The 18,169-nt window shown below is 44.4% G+C and overlaps 1 protein-coding gene across 5 annotated transcripts in view; it reads left to right on the top strand.

The window, feature by feature from the left end:
- Nucleotides 1-17,382, top strand: part of LOC141148421 (uncharacterized) — a 35,905-nt gene extending 18,523 nt beyond the window's left edge. For 3 of the 5 annotated variants that reach the window (XM_073635915.1, XM_073635914.1, XM_073635916.1), the window contains exons 2-4: nt 11,757-12,038; nt 14,766-14,832; nt 16,862-17,382. In XM_073635915.1, the coding sequence (XP_073492016.1) occupies nt 11,757-12,038; nt 14,766-14,832; nt 16,862-17,117 (605 nt within the window). In that variant the 3' untranslated portion in view covers nt 17,118-17,382. The remainder of the gene's footprint in view (nt 1-11,756; nt 12,039-14,765; nt 14,833-16,861) is intronic. The other 2 variants (XM_073635917.1, XM_073635919.1) reach the window with 1 other exon arrangement.
- The last annotated feature ends 787 nt before the right edge of the window (nt 17,383-18,169 follow it).

Raw genomic sequence — 18,169 nt, 5'->3', positions numbered from 1 at the left:
CGTTCACAAAGGTCCTACTACCAGCAATAGCTTATTTGAGGGAGAAAGGTCTAAGGGTCCACCATTACCTGGACGATATCCTCCTCCTCTCAAGCAGCCAGGAATCACTCGTGCAGCATCGCAAGATCCTAGTTTCCACCCTAATGAATCTGGGATGGATAATAAACTGGCAAAAGAGCAACATCCAACCTACCCAAAGGATGGTCTTCCTGGGGGCTGAACTAGACACCCGAGCAAATACAGTGGAACTGCCAGGGGAGAAGTTGTCCCTACTAATTCAGAAGGTAAAGGATGCTATCCCGGCACCATGCCTGCCAGCCAGAGCATACCTCAGCCTCCTGGGTTCCCTATCAGCAACCATTCCAATGGTCAGATGTGCGCAATGGAACACCAGATCCCTGCAAGCCTCCTTCTTGCGCCAGTGGGACGGCTGGTCCATGTCCCAATTGATTCACATCTCGGAGGAAGCCAGTCTATCTCTACAGTGGTGGACACACCCTTACAACCTCAGGAGATGCAAGCAGATAGTCATTCCCCACCAGGAGGTGGTAACTTCGGATGCCAGTCTGGAGGGATGGGGGGCACATTACCTACACTATGCTGCTCAGGGCCGCTGGCACTTCAAAACCAAGGATGTGGTCTCAAACGTTCTAGAGATGAAGGCAGCCTTCCAAGCCCTCTTGGCATTCAGCTCACTTCTGAGAGGGAAACAAGTTCTCATTCAGATGGACAACTGGGTGGCTGTAGCCTACATCAACAGTCAGGGGGGTACCAGAAGCATCTCCATGATGCAGGAGGTTGGTCCGGTGATGCATTGGGCCCAACTGAATCTGCGGGATCTGAGGGCGGCCTATATTCCGGGTGTTCAGAATCTTCTGGCAGATTCTCTCAGCAGAACATTTGTTTCCAACAACGAGTGGTGTCTAAACCCCCAAGCATTTGCCCTCATATGCCAGACATGGGGTCAACCGGACATAGACCTCGCAGCAATGCCAGCGAACACGAAATGTCAGAGGTTTCTGTCAAGGAACTCCTTCCCCTCAGCGGAGGGAACGGATTGTCTCCAGCACTCCTGGAACTTTCGCCTGGGCTACATTTCCCCTCTGACTCCTCTTATAGCCAAGTTCCTTCTGAGACTCAAATATTCAACGGCTCTAGTACTGGCTGTGATTCCCTTCTGGCCATGGAGGCCTTGGTTCACCACCCTCCTGCAGCTGAGAACAGCGGATCCCCTTCCACTCCCGGTGACAACGGATCTACTAACCCAAGGCCAGTTGCTCCATCCGAATCCGGAGAAATTACACCTAACGGCCTGGAGATTGAAAGGTCTAGGTTCCTAGACCAAGGCTGCTCTCAAAAGGTAGTCGATACCCTGCTTCAGGCTAGAAAATTCTCCACAAATAACACCTACGGAAGAATATGGGGAAAGTTCTCTTCCTTTGCCCAGGAACAAGGTTGGGACCCTTCTTCCCCATCAGCAGTGCAAGTGCTCGAGTTCCTCCAGTCAGGTCTGGACAAAGGCCTTAGGTCCAGCACCCTAAAGGTCCAAGTTTCTGCCATTTCCGCTTTGACGGGAGTTAAATGGGCACTTAATCCTTTGGTGGTTCAATTTCAAAGAGCCTGTCTGAAGCTAAGGCCCCCTAGAAAGCCTTCATTCCCGACATGGGATCTATCAACCGTCCTAGAGGTCTTACCCGGAGAGCCATTCTTCCCACTTGAAGACATCTCCCTTTGGGACCTGACACTAAAGGTATAATTTCTAACTGCCATCACATCGGCGAAGAGGGTCTCAGAAATGCAAGCCTTGGTAATCAAGGAACCGTATCTGATGGTTTACCCAGACAGGCTAACCCTGAAGCCTTCAGATAGATTCATCCCCAAAGTCTCCTCTTCATTTCACTTTAACCAGGAGATTGACCTTCCGGCTTTAGTCACGGATCAGGGCGTTCCCCATCCTCTGGATGTTAAGGGAAACATTCTGCAATACCTCTCTATAACCAAGCCATTCAGGAAATGCGGCAGCAGTTGAATTTGGGAGGGCCGTTATACAGGCCAACTCTTCTGTTTCTTGTCAATAAATTTATTTTGCATTCCCACCCAGTTTGGCGAGTTACTCCCCAACGTGTATGCTGCCATGATGCGCCAGGAAAACGGAAAATTGTATACTCACCTTTCCGTAATTTTCCTTTCCTGTCGCATCTTCATGGCAGCATACAATCACCCACCCTTCTAAGGTGACATGTGTGTATATATATATATATATATATATATATACAGAGAATACTGGGACGGGTGTCTACTCACTAATTTATAGCTATGTGGTCCTATCAGGTTGTGGGGGTGGAGTCACAACCCAACGTGTATGCTGCCATGAAGATGCGACAGGAAAGGAAAATTACGGAAAGGTGAGTATACAATTTTCCGTTTTCATTATATTTTATTGCATTTTAGTGTAAAAAAAGACATTTCATTATGTTTTTTGGAAATTTAGTGTAAAAAAAAAAGACATTTCATTACATTTTATTGCATTTTAGTGTAAAAAAAAAGACATTTCCGTATATTTTATTGCATTTTAGTGTAAAAAAAAGACATTATATTTTATTGCATTTAAGTGTAACAAAAAGACATTTCATTATATTTTAGTGCATTTTAGTGTAAATACGAGATCTGAGGTCTTTTTGACCCCAGACCTCATATTTAAGAGGTCCTGTCATGCTTTTTTTCTATTACAAGGGATGTTTACATTCCATGTAATAGGAATAAAAGTGACCCACATTTTTTTTTTTAAAGCAGTGTACAAATAAAAAGTCAAATAAATAGAGGCTCGGTCCTAAAGTGGTTAAACCTTTCAGCCTCAATAATGAATTGCATGAACACCTGACATGCAGTTCCTTTTTTTTTTTGGTATGTAATCTGCCGGTGTTTCATCATATTTGGCGACCCGTCAGATTTTGTAACGGAATCGACGTTCCGACTACGCCATCTTGGTACACCCCGCACTCGTCCACAGTAAATATACAGTGAGAAGGCGGCAAGCGGACATCTTGTTACACCCACCAGAGTTTTGCATTTCACACTTATTTTTAACAATAAACTCAGCTTATATAGTGAAATACAGTATTTAAAAATCCGTCTGACTGTTTTTATGTTGAATTTTAAAAGCAGCGTCAAGCCTGCTGATCTCACAGGGTTTGCTAATCTGACAGAACATCGCTGCTTTGAAAAATCAACATAAAAACAGTCTTACAGAGTTAAAAAATAATGAATATCACTATATAAGCTCAGTTTACTGTAAAAAATACGTGTGAAATGCCAGACTCCGGTGGGTGTAATAAGATGTCCGCTTGCCGCCTTCTCACTGTATCCATACTGTGGACGAGTGCGAGGTGTAGCAAGATGGTGGCATCAAAACGTCACTTCCGTTACAAAATCTGACAGGTCGCCTAATCTGACGAAACACCAGCATCCTGGTGGATCAAACTGCAACAAATGTAATCAATGCTAATTCTCAGACGTTGTATTAACCTGAAGAAGCTAAAAGATATAAAAGAGAAGTATGGCTGGACCTCGCTCCAGCCAGAGTGGCCGAATATGTTCTCTCCTACTCAGAACTTTGCTTTCCAGGCTGCGGGGAAATGGGCACCCACTTTCATACATGGTGGTCTTCAGGGCCGTCTTTAACGCAGGGCAAATGGGGCTTGTGCCCTGGGCCCTGTTTTTGCTGTGGGACCCAATGCAGCTGCCCCCCTTGAGCCCGCGCTACCCGCGGCCGCGATGATGGTACTGCAGAGTGCATGGGGGACACTGGATTCAGCGCTGTAATCCCAAACCAGCAGAGAAGGGCCGGGGCCGGGAGATCCACTGACACTCTGACCCCGCCCCATGCAGCCTGTATGCCCGGGAGGGAATGGCTGTAGTAGGAGCTGAAATCTGAGTGGGTGCCCCACCCCCGGACTTCTGAAAGTGCATGGTGAGCTCGGCTGGCCAGGTATGTCCTTCCCCCCAGTCAGTCAGTTAGCAGTAATGATGTGCAGTAACCTCTAGCAACCAATCAGTGAGCGGTAATGATGTGATATAACTTCTACCAACCAATCAACGAGTGGTAATGATGTGCTGTAACCTCTAGCAACCATTCAGAAAGTGGTAATGATGTGCTGCAATCTATAGCAACCAATCAGTGAGCAGTAATAATGTGCAGTAACCTCTAGCAACCAATCAGCAAGCAGAAATAATGTGTTGTAACCTCTAGCAACTAGTCAGTGAGTGATTAGGATAGGCTGTAACCTCAGGCAACCAATTGCAATCGCTGCTTGATCTGATGCAGCAAACTGATTTTGAGTCTACTCGCTTTTTTTTTGAATGTCTTAGAATGGGGTTGGGGGGGCCAAGAAAATATTTGCCCAGGGTCCAATCAATATTAAAGAGGGCCCTGGTGGTCTTGCCCCATGGTAAGCCAATTTTGGACTGATATTCCAGGTCCTTTCAACCCCGATCCACTTGTAGCATTGCTAAATCACCAAACATTACAAAATCTCAATTCAAACTACAGGCGGTCCCCGAGTTACATACAGTGCCTTGAAAAAGTATTCCTACCCTGTGAAATTTTCTACATTTTGTCATGTTACAACAAAAATCGTAAATGTATTTTATTGGGATTTTATGTGATAGACCAACACAAAGTGGCACATAATTGTGAAGTGTGAAGGAAAATGATAAATGGTTTTCAACATTTTTTACAAATAAATATGGGAGTGTGGCGTGCATTTGTAATCAGCCCCCCTGAGTCAATACTTTGTAGAACCCCCTTTCTCTGTAATTACAGCTGAAAGTCTTTTTGGGGATGTCTCTACCAGCTTTGCACATCTAGAGAGGGACATTTTTGCCCATTCTTCTCTGCAAAATATCTCAAGCTCTGTCAGATTGGATGGAGAGCGTCTGTGAACAGCAATTTTCAAGTCTTGCCACAGATTCTAAATTAGATTTAGGTCTGGACTTTGACTGGGCCATTCTAACACATGAATATGCTTTGATCTAAACCATTCCATTGTAGCTCTGGCTGTATGTTTAGGGTCGTTGTCCTGCTGGAAGGTGAACCTCCGCCCCAGTCTCAAGTCTGTTAAAGACTCTAATGCACTGTACACACAACTGGTTTTGCTGTCGGAATAAACTCTGAAGGTTCTTCCGACGGAGTTCCGACGGAATTCCGCTCAAGCTGCCTTGCATACAATCGGTCACACCAAGTTCCGACCGTCCAATACGCGGTGACGTACAACACGTACGATGGGACTAGAAAAAGGAAGTTCAATAGCCAGTAGCCAATAGCTTCTGTCTCGTACTTGCTTCAGAGCATGCGTCGTTTTTGGTGCGTCGGAACAGCATACAGACGAGCGGTTTTCCCGATAGGAATTTGTTCCGTTGGAAAAAAAATTATAGAACATGTTCTCTATCTAAGTCCGTCTGAATTTTCGACAGAAAAAGTCAGATGGGGCATACACACGGTCGGAATATACAATGGAAAGCTCCCATTGAGCTCTTTCTGTCGGAAATTCCTCTAGTGTGTACGCGGCATAACAGGTTTTCTTCTATGACTGCCCTGTATTTGGCTCCATCCATCTTCCCATCAACTCTGACCAGCTTTCCTGTCCCTGCTGAAGAAAAGCATCCCCACAACATGATGCTGCCACCACCATGTTTCACGGTGGGGATGGTGTGTTCAGGGTGATGTGCAGTGTTAGTTTTCTGCCACACATAGCATTTTGCTTTTAGAAAAAAAAGTTCAGTTTTGGTCTCATCTGACCAGAGCACCTTCTTCTACATGTTTGCTGTGTCCCCCACATGGCTTCTCGCAAACTGCAAACAGGACTTCTTATGTCTTTCTTCTTGTCACTCTTCTATAAAGGGCAGATTTGTGGAGAGCACGACTAATAGTTGTCCTGTGGACAGATTCTCCCACCTGAGCTGTGGATCTCTGCAGCTCCTCCAGAGTTACCATTGGCCTCTTGGCTGCTGCTCTGATGAATGCTCTCCTTGCCCCGCCTGTCACTTTAGGTGGACGGCCAAGTCTTGGTAGGTTTGCATTCCTGATGATGCAAACCTTTCCATTTTCGAATGATGGATTGAACAGTGCTCCATGAGATGTTCAAAGCTTTGGATATGTTTTATAACCTAACCCAGGTTTAAACTTCTCCACAGCTTTATCCCTGACCTGTCTGGTGTATTCCTTGGCCTTCATGATGCTGTTTGTTTACTAAGGTTCTCTAACAAACCTCCGAGGGCTTCGCAGAACAGCTGTATTTATACTGAGATTAAATTACACACAGGTGGACTCTATTTACTAATTAGGTGATTTCTGAAGGCAATTGGTTCCACTAGATTTTAGTTAGAGGTATCAGAGTAAAGGGGGCCTAATACAAAAGTATGCCACACTTTTTACATATTTATTTGTAAAAAATGTTGAAAACCATTTATCATTTTCCTTCTACGTCACAATTACAATAATTCCCAATAAAATACATTTCATTGGGTATGAATACTTTTTTAAGGCACTGTACATCCAACTCCTATTTACAAACGGAAGGAAGCAACAGGAAGTGAGAGGATATCTACCTTTAGGAAGGGAAATTCACTCTTGTAAGACTCACTCCCTAGGACACACTTAACCCCTTTACCGCCCCCTAGTGGTTAACCCCTTCGCTGCCAGTGTCATTTACACAGGAATCAATGCATATTTATAGCACTGATCACTGTATAAATGACATTGGTCCCAAAATAGTGTCCGATGTGTCTGCCATAACGTCGCAGTACCGATAAAAATCGCAGATCGCCGCTATTACTAAAAAAAAACATTTATAATAAAAATGCCATAAAACTATCCTCTATTTTTTGCACACTATAAATTTTGTGCAAACCAATCAATAAACGCTTATTGCGATATTTTTTTCCCCAAAATATGTAGAAGAATACGTATCGGCCTAAACTGAGGAAAAAAAATGTTTTTTTTAATTTTTTTGAGGGATATTTATTATAGCAAAAAGTAATATATTGCTTTTTTTTCAAAATTGTTGCTCTTTTCCTGTTTATAGCGCAAAAAATAAAAATCGCAGAGGTGATCAAATACCACCAAAAGAAAGCTCTTTTTGTGGGGAAAAAAGGACGTCAATTTTGTGTGGGTACAGCGTCGCGTGACCGCGCAATTGTCAGTTAAAGCGACGCAGTGCTGAATCGCGACAAGTGTTCTGGTTAGGAAGGGGGTAAAATCTTCCGGGGCTGAAGTGGTTAACTTTGCTATATAATTTTCTTTTTAGGCCCTCCAGGTGGGTTAAGTCATAATGTGCTAGTATGCACAGCATATTAGTACATCATGACAGACTTACCTGTCAAACGGGGCCCTCCAGTACTGCGATCTTCCTTCCGGGTTTTTTGCCTTCGGCTGTTTGATAGGCTGGGTCACGATGACATCACACCTGCACATGCGCACGATTCTAACCGTGATTCCAAAACACGGGATGCATTTGTGATGCCATTACTTCTTAATTGCACCCCAATTGCGCTGCAATCGCGGCGAATTGCAATGCTTGTCGCTCAAAAAGGAGCAGGAGCTTCTTTTGGGCGACAGCGTCGCACGTTGTGATTTTCCACGACTGCAGAGCGTTTTTATCGTGGTACAATTGGGGTGCCATTAAGAAGTAATAGCATCGCAAATGCGTCCCACTTTTTGCCGCGAATTGCAGCACTTCTGCTCATGATTCAAATCGCCTAGGTGTGAATGGATTCTGAGTTATCATGGGGACAAAGGTGTCTCCACTGAAGCTTTATCACCGATCCTTGTTTCCAAAACATTTCAAAATCCAAAGGTCACGGGGAAAGAAAGTGAGGTAAAAATCTTCTGACCAGGGACACAGACAGCGAAAACAAACATTACAGGGGTGCTAAACCTTCCCTATGCTATCCAAAAAAATTAAAAAAAAACTTTTTTTTTGGGCTGGAGTTACACTTAAAAAAATGTACCTGTTCCGACTTACATACAAATTCAACTTAAGAACAAACCTACAGAATCGATCTTGTGTGTAACCCAGGGACCGCCTGTACTACAACAGAAAACTACAGTGGGCAAACAAACCATAGCCAAAGCATAACATAACAAACCATAGCCAAAGCATAACATAACAAACCATAGCCAAAGCATAACATAACAAACCATAGCCAAAGCATAACATAACAAACCATAGCCAAAGCATGACATAACAAACCATAGCCAAAGCATGACATAACAAACCATAGCCAAAGCATAACGTAACAAACCGTAGCCAAAGCATAACATAACAAACCATAGCCGAAGCATAACATAAGCCTCGGTTCACACCAGAGGCGGCACGACTTGCAGGTCGCCTCACCGAGGCGACCTGCACACGACTGCCGGGGCGACTTGCAAGACGACTTCTGTATAGAAGTCTATGCAAGTCGCCACCAAAGTAGTACAGGAACCTTTCTTCTAAGTCGGAGCGACTTGCGTCGCTCCGATTAGAACGGTTCCATTGTACAGAACGGGAGGCGACTTGTCAGGCGGCTAGGTCGCCTGACAAGTCGCCCCCGTGTGAACCGAGCCTAACAAGCCATAGCCGAAGCATAACATAACAAACCATAGCCGAAGCATAACATAACAAACCATAGCCGAAGCATAACATAACAAACCATAGCCAAAGCGTAACCCCCCCTCGCTTAATCTGGTAGTGACTAAAAACGGAGCAATGGTTGATGTTAGACTTGGAACCCTACTACGTGATAGGATCATTAAATATACTAAGACCTGACAACCACGGGTGGACCATTACCTCCCTCCATATCACACTGTTGCTACCAAGCTGCCTCCAACACACTTACCGCCACTACACCGGTTATATGCACCATGCCCGGCTGACCCTTGGGATCCCTTACCCCATTCTTGAACCCCTCCCTCCCCTATCCCCTCTTTCTCTCCCACTCGCCTTTATCATTTTTCCTCTGCTTAACTGTAGGCACTATGGGTTGCCATCCTAGCCATTTAACCACTTGAGCTCCAGAAGGTTTTATCCCCCTTCATGACCCGGGGCATTTTTTGTTATTCAGCACTGCGCTACTTTAACCAGTAATTGCGCGGTCATGCAAAGCTGTACCCAAACTAAATTTGTATATATTTTTTTCACACATGTTAATGGGGACAAGGGCCTTTTCCCCACAACCCTGCGTGGTTTTTGCCGGGGTCTGTGGACGGGGGGCTTATCAGAATCTGGAAACTCCCTTTAAAAGGAGGCCCCCAAATTCCGCCCCCCATTTCCGATGTGAATGAGTATGGGATACATAGTACCCCTACCTATTCTTCAAAAAAAAAGTGAGTGAAGACACTACACAAGTTTTTGACTATTCCTCTATTAAAAAATAAAAAACAATGTCCCCCGATGTAGATTTATAATCAATCGTGACGCCCGCCACAACTCCGGACCGGAAAAAAACCCCAAAAACCTAAAGTCTCGTCAAAGCTAAGGGGCAGGAGCCTTTGACGAGACTGGAGTTTTTTTTTTTTCGGGTCCGGCGGTGCGTGATTGACGTTGGATCTACATTGGAGGACATTTTTTTTAATTTTTAATAAAAGAATTGTCAAAAACTTGTGTTGTGTCTTTATTCACTTTTTACACTTTTTGGGTGATTGGATAGGGGTACTGTATACCCATTCACATGGGGGGGGGGGCAGAATTTGGGGGCCCCCTTGTTAAAGGGGGCTTCCAGATTCCAATAAGCCCCCACCGCCCGCAGATCCCCACAACCACCGCCTAGGGTTGTGGGGAAGAGGCCCTTGTACCCATCAACATGGGAACATGGTGCTTTGGGGCGGGGGGGGCATGTAGTCTGGTATGCTTCAGGAGGAGGGCGGGGGGCGTTAGCTTGTCCCCCCCCCCCTTTCCTGGCCTGTAGGCTGCATGCTCAGATAAGGGTCTGGTATGGATTGTGAGGGGGACCCACACTGTTTTTTTTTTTTTTGGCGTGAGGTATCCATACCAGACCCGAAGGACCTGGTATGGATTGGGGGGGACCCCATGCTGTTTTTTTTCAGAATTTTCTATGGCTGGTATTCTTTTGTTTACAGTCATCTGTCAGCTTGGAAATGAATCATCGATTGATAAGGATGCAGGGGCCAGCTTCCCGGCCTGCTCCTTAACAACCAACTATTCTTCACACAGAATTTGAATCATTCAGAAAATTTGAAATTCGTTAGGAAGCGAATGTACAAAATGAAATTTAACAAATTTCAACTAAATTCGTTACTACTTCATTCAAAAATTAATCCAAACTTATATTCGGACTGAAACAAATTGCACATGTCTAGAGGCACTTCACTGGGTACATGTGAGGGTTACAACCACTTTAACCCCCTCAAGTGCCCTTTTTCTCCCCTGATGCAGTAACTCTGAGATCAAAATCCAATCGCTTACTCCTGTGATGGTGGAGGTGAACAATAACCGCTGGGAGTGTCATAGCAACGTCCTAGTAACAAGGCAGGACAGAATGATATAATCACTTAGGCCTGATTCACACCTATGCAGGTTGCAGCTTGCATATTCCAGGTGCATTTTGCCGTTTTCAATACATATTTTAGATCCATTTAAGTCTATGGAACCAAAAACCAGAAAAATGTCCCTAGCCCTTTCCATAAAATGCATAGATGTGAACGTGACCCATAGGAAACCATGTTAAATGGACTGTAGTGTGTTTCTGCAAAACTGAAAACGCACTAAAAAAAATGCATTGGTGTGAACCAGGCCTTATGCCGCGTACACGCGGTCGGATTTTCCGACGGGAAATGCTCGATGGGAGCTTGTTGTTGGAAATTCCGACTGTGTGTAGGCTCCATCGGACGTTTCCGACAAACAAAATTTGACATCTGGATCTCAAATTTTCCGACAACAAAATCCGTTGTCGGAAATCCCGATCGCGTGTACACAATTCTGACGCACAAAATTCCACGCATGCTCGGAGTCAAGCAGAAGAGCCTCACTGGCTATTGAACTTCATTTTTCTCGGCTCGTTGTACGTATTGTCCGTCATCACCAAGTTTGAGCCAACATCCGTCAGAAAAAAAACATGGATTTTGTTGCCGGAATGTGCGATCATGTGTACGGGGCATTAGAGTGGAATGATTTTCTGTTGTGTCTGTGAAGGGTTTTAAAGTCATTGCCGTGTTCTGGAGAAGCTTTGGTCATCTATGGTTGCCTCTATAGATGAGCTCAGGCCTCCTCCAAACTCTTCTCTACCTGAACTCCGGACTTGTTCCCTTTTTTCACTCCAATGAGCTGTGGACCGGGCCATCCCCAGCTCGCAGGCTGTTTTATTTATTTAAGCTGCCAGTGGGAATGACCCAACACACCGCTTACTGGAGTAAGAAAGAACGTGAGTTTGGGATTCGGGTAGATATGAGTTTGGAGGACCCACAAACTCATCTCTAGTTACCTCTTTCTGGGGGATGGGTGTGTGTGGACTTTGGAAAAGATATATGTTTTTAAATTGCTTTTTTTTTTTTTTTTTTATTGTATACATTTTCATTTGTATCTTGTTTCTACAATCTACCCTCAAATAAAAAGGAATTCATCCTCAAGAGTGATTCGGCAATCTGTTAACTGCACTCGGCAAAGTAACCTACCCATTGGGCAAGCTATGGAAGAGAAGTATTTTTTACCCCAAATGTAAAAGAAATGTTCATATAATTATGTTTGTTCTTTCGACAGGCAGAATACATTTTGTTGATCGCCACATGGCAGATCTGATAAGCAAGATTTACTTGGTGGATCCCATTCTGGACGGTCTTCTCCATCACCAGTTAATAACATACGAAGAGTACGACATTGTGCGCAGCAAACCAATATCCCAGGAGAAGATGAGGCAGATCTTCCGATATACCAGAGGCTGGAGCATGGGCTCCAAGGACATATTATATAATATATTAAAGAAAGAAAATGGACCGCTTATCAAAACCCTGGAAAGCTCAGAGGGATTACCACAAAGTCACAGTAAGTTGCTTTAGTAGTTAGGTAGTTTTTTTTTTTTTTTTTTTTTTTTAATATTATGACTAGAAACAAAACTGCTTTCTAATGCCTCGTAAACACGATCGGACTTTCCGCCAACAAAACCGTGGAATTTTGTCCGAAGGGCGTTGGCTCCAACTTGTCTTGCACACACACACGGCCACACAAATGTTGGCCAACAATTACGAACGTAGTGACCTACTAGACGTACTACGTGCTTTTTCTGCTCTTTGGCGCCACCCTTTGGGCTCCTTCTGCTAATTTCTTGTTAGTAGAAGTTTAGTGAGTGTTGATTCGCGCTTTTCTTTTTGCGTTTTTCATTTAGCGCTTTTCAGTTCGCGCTTTTCATTCCGTGCTTTTCAGTTCGTTTCTGAACGGGCGTTCGTCAAACAACCAGACATGTTGAGGAATCGGAGGAGATAACGTGTTATTTATTATTGGCCTTGGAGTTATTGCTTTGACCTTTTTTTTTTTTTTGGTTGAATAATAATGATTTGATTTGGTATATTTTCTATATTTTTAGATGCATAGAATGCACTTTTTGGTTAAGTTCTATTGGCAGATAGCATGTTTTAATTTTTTTTTTTAGCGCATAATAAAAAAATTGTGGAGAATAATACTTGGCTTTGTGTTTTACTTCAAATGACAGTTTGGGAGTAGGCAGTTACATTTAAAAAAACACAATGTAAAATTAACAAGGCACACCAACATAGTTATATCTTTGATCTTATAGTAAACTTCGACTACGCTTTTTTTTTTTTTTCCCCCTACACCTGTAAGGGAAAAGGCATAATGAGCTAGTATGCACCGCATACTAGCTCATTATGAGATACTTACCTTAGAAGGAGGCGCCGGCATCTCACCCGGTCCACGCTGAGGGAGCTGACATTTCCCCTCGGCGTGCCTTCCAGGTACCGCGGCTCCGGCGCTGTGAGTGGCCGCAGCCGCAATGTCGTCATTACCGTGCTTGCGCACAGGAGACTTTTTTTCCGGCAAAGTCCGGCGGCTGCCGGGCTTTCAGCTGAGAATCCCCTGTGGGCATGCGCCGCTGCAGTCAGCGGCTCATTGCGAGGGGAATATCTCCTAAACCGTACAGGTTTAGGAGATATTTTTTTTACCTACAGGTCAGCCTTATTATTGGCTGACCTGTAGGTAAAAGTTTAAAAAATGGGTATACAACCGCTTTGAAAACTACCGGATAATGGTGCTGTGGTAACTTGCCCAACAAAAAAAACAAAATAAAACCATAATAATATTATTATTGATATCACTAGAAAAAAAAAAAAGCCGCGTCACGAATGTTAATTCTCCATTACGGACGCTAGTTTACAAGGCCGACCGCTTCTGCTTCTGAGCATGCATGTTTGTACTTGACTTGTGTACACACGCTCGGAAAATCTGACAACACACATTTGTCCGTGGAAAATTTGAGAACCTGCTAGCCAACATTTGTAGGCGGAGAGTCCGACAACAATTGTCTGATGGAGCGTACACACGGTCGGATTTACCGACAACAGCCTCTCATCGAACATTTCCCATCGAAAAGTCCGATCGTGTGTACGGGCCTTTAGGGTTGTCCTCGAATAACGGTGGTGTGTGTGTGTGTGTGTGTGTGTATATATATATATATTTATATATATATATATATATATATATATATATTATACACACACACACACACACACACACATATATATATATATATATATATATATATATATAGTGACTCGTGGTGGGTGGAGGTATGATATACACACTCACCAGCCGCTTTATTAGCTACACCTGTTCAATTGCTTGGTAACACAAATTGCTAATCAGCCAATCACATAGCAGCAACTCAATGCATTTAGGCATCTAGGCGTGGTGAATATGACTTCCTGAGGTTTAAACTGAGCATCAGAATGGGGAAGAAAGGGGATTTAAGTGACTTTGAACGTAGCATGGTTGTTGGTGCCAGATGGGCTGCTCTGAGTATTTCCAAAACACTGCTCGATTACTTCTGCCTTACTTCCTGGTCAGACTAGAGGTCATGACACAGGAAGGAGTTGACCAGCTGACCTCATTAGCACACACACCCTGCATCATCCACCCTCAGCTGGTCAACTCCTTCCTGTGTCATGACCTAAAGTCTGACCAGGAAGTAAGGCAGAAGTAATGGATAAGTGTTTTGAAACATCTAAGACAGTGTGGTAAGCATGTGTAGAATAAATGGAAAACTGTTTAATTTTTCCAAAAGAAGTACATTAATGCTGTATTGGTACATAGGGGGGCTGGAATTTAGAGAAAAAAAAAGGTGAATAAAGGTGAACTTAGCCTTTAAGGACTGCCTACTATCAATCCTAGAAGCACCCCTTGCATCTACAGACTGCCCAGAAGGCACCTAAAATTTATGCATTACCGAAATCTTTTAAAAATTAGGTGCATAGGAAGGAGGAATTGGGGGGGGGGGGGATTTAAACGCAGTTGACCTTTCACGCTATAAGGGGCCATATTAGGTGTGCTGAGAGCTGTAACTGGTGAAATAAAATGGTCACCTTAACATTTTTAGTTGTCAGGAGTGGAAATAATCCTCTGGAGACACTTGTTTCATTGACCATTGTATAATCCCCCACTTTGTTGTCTTCATTATAAATATAAATGTATCTTCTGCCCCAGAGAAGAAGCGTGTGGGACGCTATGTAAAGAAGATCTTTTTTTTTTTTTCTCTCTCAGGAGTTGTTCCAAATGTTCCGGAAACAAGACCACCGAGGAGGCCGGTGCAGCGTGCCGAAGATGAAGGGTAACTATGTCCCTCTTTGACTCATAACCAGCAAAGTCCATTGAAAGCAGAAGTTTAACCACTTCAGCCCTGGAAGGTTTACCCCCCCTTCCTGTAAAATCCTATCTGCAGCGTCCCGCTGAATAGTACGAGGAGCCGCGCATGCGCCCAGACCAGCCGGCGCTGCGTGACGTCAATTCTGACCGCCATAGGCGGTGGTGACAATTGGATCGTCTCCCCGGGCGGTTGCTATGACAACATGTTTTGGAGGCGCGGCCTCCTTTTTCAGGTCCTATTGCGGCCAGGATTGACGTCACGCAGCGCCGGCTGGTCCGGGCGCATGTGCGGCTCCTCGCAGTCCTTACGCGGTTAAAGAAGAATTTCACTCTCTTCATGAAGAGTGACTGTTTTAGTCCTTATGCTGCTAACATTAGTAAATACATAGGAAGGTGTATTATATTTACTTGTTTTAAACTTTTTTTTTTTTCTCTTTACATTCCTTCCGTTACTTCCTGGTTTCTGGCCTAGGCCAAAATGATGTCATACATCCCAGAAGCCTTTAGGAGGGGAGGAGGGGTGTTCTCTGAAAAGCAGACCCTCTTGCCTGCATGCCAGGAAGTAAATGCTACACAAATCATCTGCCCTTACTCAAGATGGCCACAGCCAAAAATGCTAGGGAGGGGGTGTTTTTCAAAATGATTTCTCAGCAAAATAAAGCATGGAGACGTGGATGGATGGGGGAGTTTTCTTTGAATATTAAAAAGGAATTAAATAGTGTGTTTTGGTTTGTGGTGCTCAGTGTAGTTCCGCTTTAAGACCCCTTTCACACTGGAGACGTTTTTCAGGTGCTTTAGCACTAAAAATAGCGCCTGTAAAGCGCCTGAAAAATGCCTTATCTGCAGTTCCAGTGTGAACGCCCGAGTGCTCTCACACTGGGACGGTGTGCTTGCAGGACGTTAGAAAGTCCAGCATCTTTGGGGCGGTTTGCGACCGCTGTATACACCGCTCCTGCCCATTGGAATGCATGGGCAGTGCTGCCGAAGCACCTGCAAAGCGATTCGGCAGCGGCGGTACACAGACGCTTTTAACCCCTTCCAGGGGGTTAAACGCTCCCCGCTCCCTATCGAATAGCGGCGCTATAACAACGGCAAAGCGCCGCTAAAACTAGCGGCGCTTTACCGCTACCGCCCCAGTGTGAAAGGGCTCTAAAAGAGGAAGGGTAGAGCTGGTGTTTGTTTACTATTACATTTTTTACACCTGTAGTCACACCTCCCAACATTTTGAGATGGGAATGAAGGACACCTACCAGAAAACGTATGTAGTCATAGGACACACCCCTTGCCACGCCCCTTAAAGGAGAATTGTACAAAAAAATAAATGATTGGTCCAACCCACAAGTGCTTTTTTTTTTACCACTACTGTTCCTTTATATTGGCTTTTAGAATTTACAAATGCAGCAAATCAGAAATTAGAAATCAGATGAAAGGTTTAGCGCTGGAAAACACTTTTTGATTGATAAATAGTGTATTTTATATACAGCTATAAAGATCAGACCAAAATGAGGGACAAATGAGGAGGAATGAGGGATAGAGGGACATTGCTCCAAATCAGGGACAGTCCCTTGAAATGAGGGACAGGTGGGAGCTATTCCTTTAGTTGTGCTTATGACTAAGGACTTATAGGCTGAAACGCGTCAACTGTTCTTATTTGCATTTGGTCACTGTGGCTTGTCAATAAATATTATACTTCTTAAGAGCAATCACCGGAGTGCGGATCGTCTTTTCCTCAGTTGCTGTTGTTGGTCCACAGTGATCACAAGGTACAGAGCCACTCTCATTGGCTCTGTGATCTGTGTTGTCTAATGACAGTGTGATCACAGGCATTCTGAGCACCGTGCATGCACACTGTACACAAGGATGTTTTAAAAGGGAAGCTCCCAACTGGCCATTCATTAGAATTTCAGACCATGGTGGTGGGGTAGAATGCATTAGTTGTAAATACAGAAAAATAATGTGAAATTCACCTTTTTGTTTCTGTTGTCATTCCCCAGGGCGGCCGCCAGTAACATGACCGATGCCCTGACCTGCTGCGTGTGCATGGAACTCTATACGGATCCGGTGTCTCTGCCATGTGGTCATAGCTACTGTATGGGTTGTATCACCAGGACGTGGCAGAACCAGCATCCAGGGGTGGCCTCCTGTCCTCTGTGCGCAAGGACCTACCCCAACAGGCCGGAGCTGAACAAGAACTGGGGTCTGTGTCAGTTAGTGGAGGCCTATAGAGCTCAGCCCGGCCAGCACTCCTAATACATGAAGTCCGGGGGGGGGTTCTATAGGTGAACAGACCCCCCTGTAGGCCGAAATAGACATCAGATACAGTAAAGCCCATCTCCGGGGGGGACAACAATACTCCCCCACTTTTCAGGCTTGAAGTGCTTCTACTGATTAAGTGCCCTTTTACCTTAATGCATTCTAACACTATGTGTCTAACTATTTAAGGTCTCCTTAGATATTATCAGACGATATAAATGAATGCAAAGTGTTGAAAAGTAAAAGTGAGAATAATGTGCGAGGTTTTAGTGTTTTCTTCATTATTCTCTGTAAATGCAGAAGGCGGATAGGTTCTGGATTTCAGTGAACATATACTATATTACCAAAAGTATTGGGACACCTGCCTTTACATGAACTTTAATGACATCCCAGTCTTAGTCTGTAGGGTTCAATATTGAGTTGGCCCACCCTTTGCAGCTATAACAGCTTCAACTCTTCTGGGAAGGCTGTCCACAAGGTTTAGGAGTGTGTCTATGGGAATGTTTGACCATTCTTCCAGAGGCACATTTGTGAGGTCAGGCACTTATGTTGGACAAGAAGGCCTGGCTCTCAGTCTCCGCTCTAATTCATCCCAAAGGTGTTCTATCGGGTTGAGGTCAGGACTCTGTGCAGGCCAGATAAGTTCCTCCACCCCAAACACGCTCATCCATGTCTTTATGGACCTTGCTTTGTGCACTGGTCCAAATAATTTGGTGGAGAGGTGATTATGATGTGGGGTTGTTTTTCAGGGGTCGGGTTTGGCCCCTTAGTTCCAGTGAAGGGAACTCTTAAGGCGTCAGCATACCAAGACATTCTGGACAATTTCATGCTCCCAACTTTGTGGGAACAGTTTGGGGATGGCCCCTCCCTGTTCCAACATGACTGCACACCAGTACACAAAGCTAGGTCCATAAAGACATGGATGAGCGAGTTTGGGGTGGAGGGTTTTGAGATGGGAATGAGAGACACCTACTAGCAAACGGATGTAGGCATAGGACACGCCCTCTGTCACGCCCCCTTAAAGGGGAAATAACAAAAAAAAAGGTTAA

This window comes from Aquarana catesbeiana, linkage group LG06, assembly GCF_042186555.1.
Source record: "Aquarana catesbeiana isolate 2022-GZ linkage group LG06, ASM4218655v1, whole genome shotgun sequence".
In the NCBI taxonomy this organism is placed as follows: Eukaryota; Metazoa; Chordata; class Amphibia; order Anura; family Ranidae; genus Aquarana; species Aquarana catesbeiana.
This window is presented reverse-complemented; position numbering and strand designations above follow the sequence as displayed.